General features: G+C 45.0%; 1 protein-coding gene and 1 long non-coding RNA gene across 10 annotated transcripts in view; one reads left to right on the forward strand and one right to left on the reverse strand.

Moving 5' to 3' along the window:
- Nucleotides 1–5,953, reverse strand: part of LOC120398733 — a 32,020-nt gene extending 26,067 nt beyond the window's left edge. Inside the window, exon 1 of the long non-coding RNA XR_005594666.1 lies at nt 5,834–5,953. This is a non-coding gene — a long non-coding RNA (uncharacterized LOC120398733). The remainder of the gene's footprint in view (nt 1–5,833) is intronic.
- Nucleotides 5,954–6,100: 147 nt separating this feature from the next.
- LOC120398732 (phosphofructokinase, platelet) overlaps nt 6,101–12,837 on the forward strand; it is an 82,257-nt gene continuing 75,520 nt past the window's right edge. For all 9 annotated transcript variants that reach the window (XM_039526312.1, XM_039526314.1, XM_039526311.1 and 6 more), the window contains exon 1: nt 6,101–6,361. In XM_039526312.1, the coding sequence (XP_039382246.1) occupies nt 6,268–6,361 (94 nt within the window). In that variant the 5' untranslated portion in view covers nt 6,101–6,267. The remainder of the gene's footprint in view (nt 6,362–12,837) is intronic.

Consider the following 12,837-nt stretch of genomic DNA (forward strand, 5'->3'; position numbering starts at 1 on the left):
CATCCAGTGTTTTCTTCTTTTTATGTAAAATAATAGAAGTCAAGTAAACTTAAAGATTAAGTTCATTAAACAAATTATTTTTGGTTTTGGTGTCATATAAAACCTGATTCAACTCACATTGAAGTCTTTCCATTGACCTTAATGGGAATTGGGTTAAGTCCATAGAGAAGAGTTGGATAAATCCCCAAATAATGAACATGAACAAACAAATAGTAACTTAATGGGAATAAATTCATTATTGCTACAATCAGGATTCAAGAAGGAGTAATGACTGATGTTCAGTATCTGATTTTCCTTTTGTGGGGAATGAGCCTTCAGGGTGACCTTTTTACATCATCTTCTCTAGCTGAAAATAATATACTTTCTCATCTCTTTATAGTAGGCATTTATCCACCCTGACCACCATGCTGCTGACTGGGCAAGTATTTTAACCTTCTTATGCTATTAAGTACTATTGTCATCCATCTTTAAAATGAGGATATACTGGCCCAATGACATACTGGATACACTGAGTGATGATGCAAGTTCTGCTTCTATTTGTTAAAGACAGAAATGTCATTGCCATTGGAAATTAATTAAATCTTAATAGGGAAAAAATGACTTCTCTATGTCTGATATGAATATGGGGGAAGAATGTAGACTAATAGTTTGATTATTTAAAATAAAACTCTCTCTTCTTTTGCCTGTTTGGTTATGTATGCCTCTGTTGGGGGGTGGCAGGAAAATTTCTGTTCAAGGCTGTATTCATTGCTGGTCTCCTCTTAATAATGAGAACAAATACATTAGGAAATATTGTTTGGGTAATTAGTAAAAAGCTCTTCACTATTCTGAGCACAGGTCTGCCTTACTTCAGTCTCAGTATCAACTTCCTATCTTTTTCCACATAAAAATCAAGACTCTACTCCTCATTTTCACAGCATGCCATTCTTCTGGCTTTGCCTGCATCTCATCTCCTACAGCAAATTCCTCACCCTTATCTTATACACCCAGCAACACTCCTGGGCCCTGCACAAGCTTCTATCCATATTACATACTTGTATTAAGGTAATGCCTAGGAAGCCCAAGAAAATAGAGGTGCCATTGTGTTAGGTGACCTGCATGCCTGAGCAATATTTTTATACTCCTCCCTGGTCATTTGTCCAAGCTTCCAATTCTTGTAAGCTTCTTTTTTGTGTTTAAGATCAGCAAGGATTTCACTGTTAAGCCAAGGTGGTCACCTACCATATTTACTATTCTTTCTACACATTGGGATGGTTTGTTTCTGCAACCTCAATAAGGATTCTTTAAAATACAGCCAGATCTCCTGGACTCCTCTCCCTTCCTATTCTCCCAGGGATCCTGCACATCAGTTCCCTGAGGGAGTCAAAGTCTGCTTTTCTGACGTCCAGGATCCATATTCTGCTGCTCTACTTTCTTCCTTGTGTCAGGATCCTGAACTCAACCATCTCATGGTCACGGCCTCCCAGGTTCCCATTCACTTTTGCTTCCCCTACTAATTCTTCCCTGTTTGTGAGCGGCAGGTTAAGAAGAACTCTGCCCCTAGTTGGTTCCTCCAGCACTTGCACCAAGAAATTGTCCCCTACACTTTCCAAAAACTTCCTGAATTTTCTGTGAACTGCAATATTGCTCTCCCAGCAGATATCGGGGTGATTGTCATCCCTCATGAGAACCAGGGCCTGTGCTCTAGTAACTTCTGTTAGTTGCCTGAAGGAAGCCTCATCCACCTCATCCCCCTGGTCTGGTGGTCGATAGCAGACTCCCACCATGACATCACCCTTGTTGTCACACTTCTAAATTTAATCCACAGACTCTCAGGTTTTTCTGCAGTTTCATACTGGAGCTCTGAGCAGTCATACTGCACTCTTACATACAATGCAACTCCCCCACCTTTTCTTCCCTGCCTGTCCTTCCTGAACAGTTTATACCCATCCATGACAGTACTCCAGTCATATGAGTTATCCCACCAAGTCTCTGTTATTCCAATCACATCATAATGCCTTGACTGTGCCAGGACTTCCAGTTCTCCCTGCTTGTTTCCCAGGCTTCTTGCATTTGTGTATAGGCACTTAAGATAACTCGCTGCAACTCATTAGTTTGACAAACAGATTTATTTCAGTAACAGCACTGAACGGGTTTATAGAAAAAGTAGAACAAGTTTATTAAACAAAAAGTCATAGGTTTAAGTGATACCAAGTATAAGGAATAAGGATAGAAAGGGTTACAAGTAAACAAAAGTGAAAATATGCTTCTAAGACTAAAACTTAATTTCAACAAATTACATTCTTTGCCTAAGAAAGTTTCTTGCCTAAATTATTCTCAGAGACTTCAGTCCCTTGGTTGGAGGACCCAACATTCTGTAATTTCAAGAGTTACAGTCCCTTGAATCTCCCAAGTGATGGACCACTGTGGGGTCCTCTCCTCTTTCTTTTTTATAGTCCAATAAACCTTTAAAATATGTTCTTTGAAAGGTAAGCCCAGACACAGAGCTTCTCTCTCCTGCGGGGATATAGATGCCATGCTGTATTTCCCAAGTTCATCAACCCTGCTTCAAGATGCAGGTAGTCTTCCTGGGGGTGCAGTCTTCATCCTCATGCTGATTTGTATGTAAATGGCGTTTCCATTGTTTTGATTCTACACTGGTTAATTTACATTGGAGACTGGTAGATAGCTGCCTTCCCTCCTATCTGGGAGAAAACCTGTTTCTCCCTTTGCTTGGTCACAGACATTAAAGCATAGTATCTGTGAGTATCCACAATTCATCATGGTGTTAACGCATACAATTCACAATGATATTAGTCACCAGGGTGTCCCAGACTTTCCTAAAAGACCTTACTCAATACACTTTTGTAATACAGTAATATTGCATACAATCCATTGATTCAATTGCATATCATTTGAGGTTCAGGCCCTCTGTCTTTTTAGTTAAGAGGCTATCTCCCCCACTTCCTAGTTTGATGTTGTTATTTACCTTTTATGTAAATGTCCCTTCATTGTCGCTGCTTGCTGACTAGGCTGGTCAGACAAGCAAACACACATTCCTCTGTGCAAGGCAGACTGTACTGATGCAGCACTTGCCAAACACATTTTAATAACATAATTCTAGCACATTTATAACTCTTGATACACACCCTGTACATACATCACACAAGCATATTAATGGTCAGTGAGTTACTAGTTTTCCATTTATATATTACATGCCATCTTTTGGGTATATATCCTTACAACAGTATTTTAGGTGTAGTGAGTATGTCAGGCCTGACAAGAGTTGCTGACACAGCGGAGTGAATCACCAATAGTCTCCAAACCGTAGTGGTTTTTGTTTGTTAATGGAAATAGATAAGGAGATCTCCAAGGGTAGTCTTGTTTCACCAGCTGCCTTGCAATTATATCCAGATTGCTCCTTTTCTTGCCTGTGCTCATGCCCTCTTTCATGCTGATCCATACACCTGAACAGCCTCATAACTACCCTCTCATCATTTTTTTAAACCCCTCTCTTCTGTGATTCAGTCCATCTCATACACCATTCTCTGCTTGTCCTGGTTTCTTATTGCACTGTACTTCAGTGGCTTTTTCTTTCCATAGCAGAAACTTTGTTTTGGTAGAGAACTTCATATTGTAAAGTACTGTGGATATCTATGGCACAATACACATAATAATGAACTACTGTTCCTGTAGTTGGAGGAGAGCGTGTTTAAGTGTGAGTTGTACAGTAAACTGAGGATTGGCCAGGATACAAAACATTTTCTATTACAGTAAGGATCAGTTTAGAATCCTTAAGTACTGCAAGTACTTTGATGAGGAACAATTGTAAGACCTAGTGAATTAGCTGATTTAAGAGCCATGTGAGAGAGTTCCTTTTTTGCTTCACGGAATCCCTTTACAGTTATGAGCTTACAGATCACAAAAAGGGTATCTTTTCTCAGTGTGAACGTATGAATATTACGTATTATGCATGTGTATCCCGATCCACTGAGATAATATCCCTTAAAGTTAAACAAGATAGCCATCTTCAATATTATGTCAGGAATAAAGAGAGATTACTGGTGACTGAGTTTCTTGAAAGTCTGAAAGTGTGTCAAGGCAGCCTCGGGCACAAACAGTACCACATCCTTAATTTACTTATTATCACTAGTCAACTTTGTTTTAATGTCCTGATACTAACAACCAAGTAAAATGCTTCCCTAATGAGAAGTTAAAGACAAAGAATAACAATAACAAATAATGAAACCAATGAGATGAGCAGCTGTTTCTGAATTTAAGAGAAGACAAAAAAATCCTACCACCTGTTAGGAGATAAATTCTATTATGTACCTTACAGGACAATCTGAAAAACCACTGCTTTCTGGGAAACAACCACCTCTGATTACTAAGTGTATACAGGATTTATGATGAAGGTAGACAGAAATCTATTTTCAGCCTCATAGTTTGCAAGACTTACCTAAAAATGCCCTAAATAAAACAGGAAACACAAACAAACATTAGGCACCTAATCCAAAGGCACTGGAGTCAGTGGAAAGATTCATAGGGGAAGCTCCCCAGCTGGTGTAAACTGTCATAATGCCACTAATTTCAATGGAACTATGACGGTTTATACCAGCTGAGGATACTGGGTGTTGGATCAGGCCCATTAGGACAATATACACAAAATATCTGGATTGCAAGCCTTTGAATTACTTAACTCCAAGGCCCTCAATCCAATTATTTGTAAACAGAATTAATTATTGTGTAACTACTTACATAGGTAAGGGTTTGTGGAACTGGGCCTGTTAGCTCTTTGGTGCAGAGAAGTGTATTCACTTTCACACATGATTAATTTTGCACAAGTTTCCTAGTTAAAGTGCATCAGTATTTCTAGGATTAGAATACTTACAAACACTAGTAATTCTACTCATGTGAATAGTTTCATTGAATTTATTGGGACTACCTACTTGAGTATAGCTACTCATATATGTAAAAGTCTGTAGGATCAGGGCCTGTGTTTATAAAGCACCAAATTTAGGATGTGTCTAAATGTTGAATAAAAACAATAATTCTAATAGTGATTAAAGCATAGGATTGAGAGTTAGCATTTGAATTCTGTTTCTGACATGCTGCATAATTTTGTTGAGTCACTCAGGCCCTCATCCTGCAAACACTCTCACAGAGAGAGCTTGAACAAAAAAACCAACCAACCAACAAAAAAAAAAAAAAAAAAAGATACAAAACTGAAGCCTCTAAAGAGGGAGATTGCCCCTCATTACCCATCTCTAATGGAATGACAGGCAATGATTGCTTGCTTATAGAGATCAGCAGCTTTTAGGATTGCAGGGAATGGCTTGGGTGTAACCAGAGCAGGACAGAGCTAGGTCGAAGAGGGACAATGGTATTATGTGCCACCTAGCTGCTAGCCTGCTTTCAGGGGTACTGCCCCTGGGTGCTGGAACTAGGGGTGCTGGGGTGCTGCCACATCCTCTGGCTTGAAGTGGTTTCCATCGTACACAGGGTTTGGTTCAATGGCTCTCACCACCCCCACTATACAAATTGTTCCTGTATTGCCCACCCTTTTATTGCCAGACCATGCAGGGCGACGACAGGGAGCAGCTACCCCAGTCTACTTTCCTCCAGCACCTGCAGGCAGAGATCTGAGTGCCGCTCAGGGCTGGTCTCCAGCAGGGAGAGCTGGGAGGGAGGAACCTCACTGCGCGGGGGGGAGGAACCTCCTCCTGCGGCTCTGCCAGGAAAAACAGCCGCTTCCTCTAGGAAAGGAGGGGGCCGCCTTTGCACCCCTTCCCCCTTTTCCCACCCATTCGAGCCTCTCCCACCCTCCCCACCTGCCGCCGTCCTCGCCCCTTACCCAGGCTGCAGCATCCCAGCGCGCTCCCCCGCCCGCGGCCGGCAGCCGAGCGCCCTGGGCGGCGCACTTGCTCTCATTGGCTTCTCGCCCTGCCCCTCAGAGGGTGGAGCCGCCGCAGCCGCGCCGCGGAGAGAGGGGCCGCTGGGTTGCTGTGGGCAGAGCCGCGCCGGGTGGGGAAGGCCGGAGCGGAGGAAGCTGGAGCTGCAGTAGTAGCAGCAGCAGCGGCGGCGGGTGGGGTGGGGTGTGCGGGCTGCGCGTCTCGTGCTTCCCCCCCGGGTTTTATGCCGTAGCGTTTCTGTTCCGGGTTCCGTCCCCAGCGCTGCCAGGGACTCCCTCCGGCGCCGCCCAGGGACCTCGCTCGCTGCCTCCACCCCGCAGCCGGGCAGGGGAGCCGCGCAGCCGGCCGGCAGCTCGCTCCCTCCCCTCCCAGCACCATGGCGGAGCAGCCGGCGGATAAGAAGTTCTTCGAGAATCTCTCGGGCGCCGGGAAAGCCATCGGGGTGCTGACCAGCGGCGGGGATGCGCAAGGTGATGCAGCTGTGGGGGAGGAAGGGGGCTGTGGGATGTATTGGGCACCATGGCTATGTGGGAGGGCGTGCACATTGGGGGGGTGGAAGGGGGGAATACGGATGAGGGGTGCAGCGGGCAGGGGTAGTTTGGAGACGGGCAGGAGGCTCGTGTGGCGGTGCAGTGGGCATGGGCGGGAGGTGCATGGACACTGGGGGCAGTGGGTGGCTGGTGGCTGGGCAGGCAGCATGCACACTAGGGCAGGGGCAGGGACACGCTGGGTCGGGGCACAGCGGGCATTGAGGTAGGGGCAGATGGGGCACTGGACGTGGGCTAAAGGGGGCTGGCTTGCGATCAGGGTGGGCCGGCAGAACTGTTTCCCTGCAGTTCCACGGATCTCGGACTGCTTTGACATCAGCGTAAAAAAAATCTTCCTTTTGCCTCATCTCCGTGTCTGGGCTGCAAACGTGCCTAGACAGGCAGGGCGGCAACAAGCAGCCTCCATTCATCCTCCCTCCCTTCTTCATCACATTTTCAAACGTGTGACGACTTCTGAGCCTGCCTTCTGGAGGGCAGGAAACCGAAAGCTCCAGTAACTTTATCCCCGAGACGTCTTTCCCTTTCAGGGGATGGCAGGGAGAAGGGGGGATGGAGAAAGGGCTAGTTAGTGCCCAGAATGTGAGGCGTGGTGGTGGGCTTGCTGCATTGCACATGGGAGCAGGGGAACTGTCTGCCGCTGGGGCAGTGGCAGCCCTCACCCCATCCGCCTTTCACTTCGTTCTTTGGCACGACTCACGAGGAGTAGTTTCGCATTCGTGACAACGGTTTAGGTAGCTCACACCGGCGCAAGATTAATAAATTGCAGACCTCCTTAGCCCCCTTCGATCGCTAGACCTACACGGAATCCTTCCAAAGGAAGAGTAGCAGGGGTTTAATGTTGGGGCTTAGAGACCAAGGACCTACAGAAATGGAATCAAAGGGCGACCAGGGAACAGGAGAATTGATTGAAATTTACTAACCTGGTCATGAGATCCCTTCTCAGGCCCCCTCCCCCTTGTCTCCCCGAATTAATTTGAGCCTGTTATGAACAGTTCTATCTTGGGCTGCTCAAGGCGCAGATTCTAGATGGGTAATGCGGGGCAGTATTTAACAACAAAGGCTCTCGATCCCCTTAGCCAGAGGGAGAAGTATCTTGTTAATATATGCAGCGCTGCCATCATTCCCCGTAGCCTTCTCCTCGGCGGTGACATTAGTTTTCCCGCAGCTCCGGGAGTGCGTTGGGAAGAAGGGTAATGCAGTAGCTGCCAGTTTCGCTGCAGATTGGGAGTATTTCAGCAGCGTGGGGCGCGGGGCAGGGATGATCTGTGTTGTTTTTTGCATTGGGGATGGGGACCGGGCCTCCCCGCCAGTCTTTCACGTGCGTGGGGGTGAAGAGAGAAGTATGGCTCCTGCAAATGTGCTTGTGGGTGGAGGGAGTTGTGAGAAGAGAGACCCCTCTGAGTGCGTCAGGGTTTGGAGGAGCGAGGACTAGTTCCCCCCCCCCCACTTCCCTCAATGAATGTGTCAGGAGAAAGCCTCACTCCCCTTCCCCTTGATAGGTGTGTGTTTGGGATGCGGGGGACCTGTCTCCCCCTCCACCCGTCTCTGCCCCCTCCTTTCCCTAGTGCGCATGAGAATGCTACTTTGCATGGACCACTTTCTCCTCGCTCGGTGCCCGCCTCCAGTGTGTACGTGATCCGCGGCCAGTCGTTGCGAATTTCTCTGTGCGTCATATCTCTGCTGAAGAAGCATCCTTCCTCCCTCCCCCAGGAGTAGTGGGGTGCCCTGGGGTTTTACCTGGGATTAGCTAAACCCCTCCCCATGGGGACAGAAGGGATCTGCCACTGCAGAGAACGAGGCAAGCAAGCTGCTTCCCTTGACAATCAGCGGCTGGCTTGGCTCCTCTTGCAGTCGTCCGCCCCATGACGGTGTTACCAGTTGTGCTGAAATCGTTCCAGGAGAGCTCGGGATCCGGGCACCTGAGCCCTTACATCGCCATTTTCCTTTGAAACAGTGACAGCGTATTGCCCGGAGCAGCAGAGCAGCAAACCCAGGCTGAGCGCTGCCGCTCGCTTCCGCATGGCTGCGGATTACATAACGCTGGAGCAGCGGTTCTAGCTCCTTTTCTTAAAAAAAAAAAAAAAGTATTACATCGACGTCGCCACCGGGCGCTATAGTGCAACATTTAAACATCGTCCCAAAGTCAATCGATCGGCCCTAGATTTGATTATCTGCAAAGTGTAGCAAAAAAAAAAAAAAAGGGAGGAGCGTTTGGGGAGCGCTGCCCAAGCGCCGTGACTGTTTTGCGGACTATGAGCGGAGGACACGATGTTGTCCAGGATGTTTTGTAGGCAACATCGTTTCATTTCTTTCATGAGAAAACAGACTAAACCCAACCTTAGGGCTCGAGTGTCTCCACGGAGTCATTTACATAACTGGGTTGGGATTTGGGAACAGTAAGAAGACTGAAGTATGCAACCTCCATTCTGCATCACATCCTGGGAGGGGAACAGAATACGGAGGACTCTGAGTCATGACCTTTCAAGGTCATTTGTACTGCATGGGGCGAGAGTAATTTAAAGAGGATATTGAGGTCTGTAGTTGAGAGTTTATATAAAAACAAGCCGATTAGCAGTTTTGGAAGAACTATGTTGTGCAAAGTAATCCTGTTCTAAATTGGGAGGGTTTTCTATTCTTTAACTGATTTTCCATCCCCCATTTGCTTTAACTTCTTGAATATTTACAACAGAAATCTGTTTCTACAGGAATAGATATCATTACAGTGGCACCTGTTAGTGCTGCACTATATGATGGCTTCTAAGCTTTTCCCCACTCTTAACCTGTATGTTCACTGACGCAGCAGGCACATGCCTGCACTGTTCCAGGCAGATGCTTGACATATAAAATCTCAGCCCAAGAGTTTACTATGTGGGGTGTTTTTCTTACTTTTTAATCATTTACAAGTGGCCTTTTTTAAAATAAAAATTACATGTCTTTTCTACTTAAAGTGGCTGTTACTGTTCAAAATGTGGCATCTTCAGATTTACAGTTGTTAATCTCCTTAAAGGTTTTTTAGTGTGTATATAGTATTATGGATCCAAGATGTTTAAATCTGTATTAATATGCATTCACAGCACATACTATAGCAGCTCCCTTGAAACAATCAGGAGTTAATCACTGTATTTACAGTGTAGACGTACTTTCCACCATTTTGTGTGGTGGATTTAAGCAGTGTATTGGGGATTTAGTGAAGTGAAAATGTTACAAATAATATGTGCTTGTAAAGTGTAGTCTATACTTGCTGTGTCAGCACTACAATTTTGGCCACCCAGCTGTTAAATTGGGAAACAAATCCAGTATCTGGTATTCAGTTTCTTGATGTATATTCTGATTGAACATTGACAGCTGATTCTCAAGAATCTATCAGCATGATGTGCCAGAGTCTGGACTGCATCCAAGTGCTGTTGGAGCAGTTTTGGAGGGAGCGGCATGAGAAGGGGGGTCTTTAAGCAGCTCTTATGCCCTCAGATCCTGGGGTTTGTCCTGTCATGGGTTGGTCCTTGGCACAATGTAGAACAGCCTCAGGGCTACTTTATGTCGGCTGTCAATGACCTCCAAGGCCATTCTGGCAGGAACAGATCACTGAGGGATGAAGAGTGTCCCCTAGGAAAATTGCCGATGCTGGAACCATGATGAGGGTGGTAGAGGAGCAGCAATTACAGTGGTCCAGGATCCCTTATATAGAGGGAATTCTGTACCATCTAGGGCTGACAGATTGGTGGGCCAATGTAAAGTGGCCAGGGAATGGCTGAGACTCTGGACTGGTGTTCTTTAAAACTCCAGTGTAACCTTAACCACAAAACAGAATGTTCAGGTAACTTCAAGGCTTGAATGCTGTGGAAGATAATCTGAGTGAGGGGCCTGAGATTGTGAATTGCATGTGCAGGTGCATTGGGCTGTTGGTCCTGCTGTGTTGGGCCTGGACGTGTTAATGTTGACACTGGTGGGTGAATTTATACACCAGCCACTGGCTCCTGAGATGTGGATCCTCTTTCAATAGAATGTCATCCTCCCCTTATTCTCTGTAACACACAGGAAGCGAGTTGTTCTATGTATTTTAGAACATAAATTTATGGAACCCTCACAATGAGCAAAAATCTAAATGACAGTCATGTAAACTTATTTACTTGCCTCAGCTCTTCCTCACCCCATCCCTTCATTTGCTTGTTACTCTTACTCTTTGGTTTTGAGCTCTTCAAATTAAGAGTTATGTCATGTTTTTTTATTTGCATGGCAAAACACTTTTGGGCATTAATGAAATAGTCATAGCCTTCTGGGTTACACAGCCCAGAGCGCAGATCATGGCTCTGTAATAGGCAGACCTGTGCAACAGTTTCATCACCTACTGGTTAAGAGTCTTATATTGTCCCAGTCCATTACATGTCCCCCCCGCCCCAAAAAAACAAACCCCTTTCTGTCTCCAAAAGTGTAGAATTTATATGTATATTGCATAATGGTTGCTATGTGTGTTATGTATATACATAATTTGAAGACAGCTCCATGGATTTGTTTTAAATTTTGTAAATAAAATTTGAAGAATAATTTATTTGCTAAAAAAGTTAACATGTCATGTTTCAACATACATTTTACAGATAGGAAATGAACATTCTATAGTTAATGGTAATTTGTACAGACTTTTTCAGCATTCATTGTATCTGGTGTTTTGGAGACGTTACTTCTAAAATTAAAAAAGTGACTTGTGTCACAAATTAATTCCTAAGTGACTGGTGCTAATTTTCTTTTTTTTCTTTTTTTTTTTTTTTGGAAGAGGCAAAGAAGGCATTTTGAATGGAAACAAGCCTAAAATGCCCAAGATATATGTGTGTGTGTGTGTGTGTGTGTGTGTATTGTTCTTGTTTTGCAAATATAATTGAACAGACAGTATCCAGATATAGGATACTAGCTTCTCCTTGATGCATCTGTTTCAGCCATCATCTCAGGGCTTCCCAGAGGATTCAGGGGGCCTGGGGCAAAGCAATTTCAGGGGCCCCTTCCATAAAAAAAAGTTACAACAGTATAAAATACTATATTCTTCCCACTTGCCGCTCCCTCCCCCCACTCCCCCCAACCTACCCCCCCCCCACAACCTACCCCCGGCAGCCCTGGGAAAAATAAACATTTTAAAACCTTCCTCATCTCGGCACAAACCCAGTTTTTAGACAACTTCTTTTCAAGTCACCTTTACAAGGTATCACTGGTTCTCAGCATCAGCTAGTGCTAAAAGGCACTAAAGCTCATTAAAAGGGTTGGACAAATATTTTCTGTCAAAACTTTTTTTGGATTGAAAACTAGGGGGTTTTAAAAAGCAGAAAAAATCACGGACAGTGTCTGCTTTCCTTCAAAATTTGTTGGTTTTTGTAATTGAAAAGCTGAAATTAGTCTGCCAAAACCTGAACATGGTTTGGGGTTTCAGAAGTGTGTGGCCAAATATTTGCTGCTTGCTGTGTTTGATTGTTTAAAGAAACAATAAAAAATTCTGCTTAAAAAAAATTCAAAACTTTGAACCACCTCAGCTTGTGACCAAACGCCTGAGCCCATCCAGTCAGAGATTTTTCCAGGTTTCTGATACTCTGCTGGCTTCCTTGACTTATATCTGTCTCCATAACTTTAGGTTCATTTAGGTTAGAACATAAGAACATAAGAATGGCCATACTGGGTCAGACCAAAGGTCCATCCAGCCCAGTATCCTGTCTACCGACAGTGGCCAATGCCAAGTGCCCCAGAGGGAGTGAACCTAACAGGTAATGATCAAGTGATCTCTGTCCTGCCATCCATCTCCACCCTCTGACAAACAGAGGCTAGGGACACCATTCTTACCCATCCTGGCTAATAGCCATTAATGGACTTAACCTCCATGAATTTATCTAGTATCAGAGGGGTAGCCGTGCTAGTCTGGATCTATAAAAAGCAACAAAGAGTCCTGCAGCACCTTATAGACTAACGGACGTATTGGAGCATGAGCTTTCGTGGGTGAATACCCACTTCGTCACCCACGAAAGCTTATGCTCCAATACGTCTGTTAGTCTATAAGGTGCCACAGGACTCTTTGTTGCTTTTTACATGAATTTATCTGTTTCCTAGAGACTGACTCCAATGGTGTCCCTCACAAACTGGAGACGGTTACTGTGGGTTTGTCTTTAGTATAGCTTATGTACATACTCCACGAACTGAGCATTTGAGCTTATTCCAGAATGTGGAATGAACCTATGTTGTGAAAACTGAAATGCTCAAAATAGCACATGCCTGTGAATGGACACAGGGTGCTAAAATTAAACTAACTCAGGGGATCTCAGACTGGGGGTCAGGACCTCTCAGGAGGTCACGAGGTTACTGGGGGTCGCGAGCTGTCAGCCTCCACCTCAAACCCTGCTTTGCCTCCAGCATTTATAATAGTGTTA

The sequence above is a fragment of the Mauremys reevesii genome, linkage group 2 (assembly GCF_016161935.1).
Source record: "Mauremys reevesii isolate NIE-2019 linkage group 2, ASM1616193v1, whole genome shotgun sequence".
NCBI lineage: Eukaryota > Metazoa > Chordata > Testudines > Geoemydidae > Mauremys > Mauremys reevesii.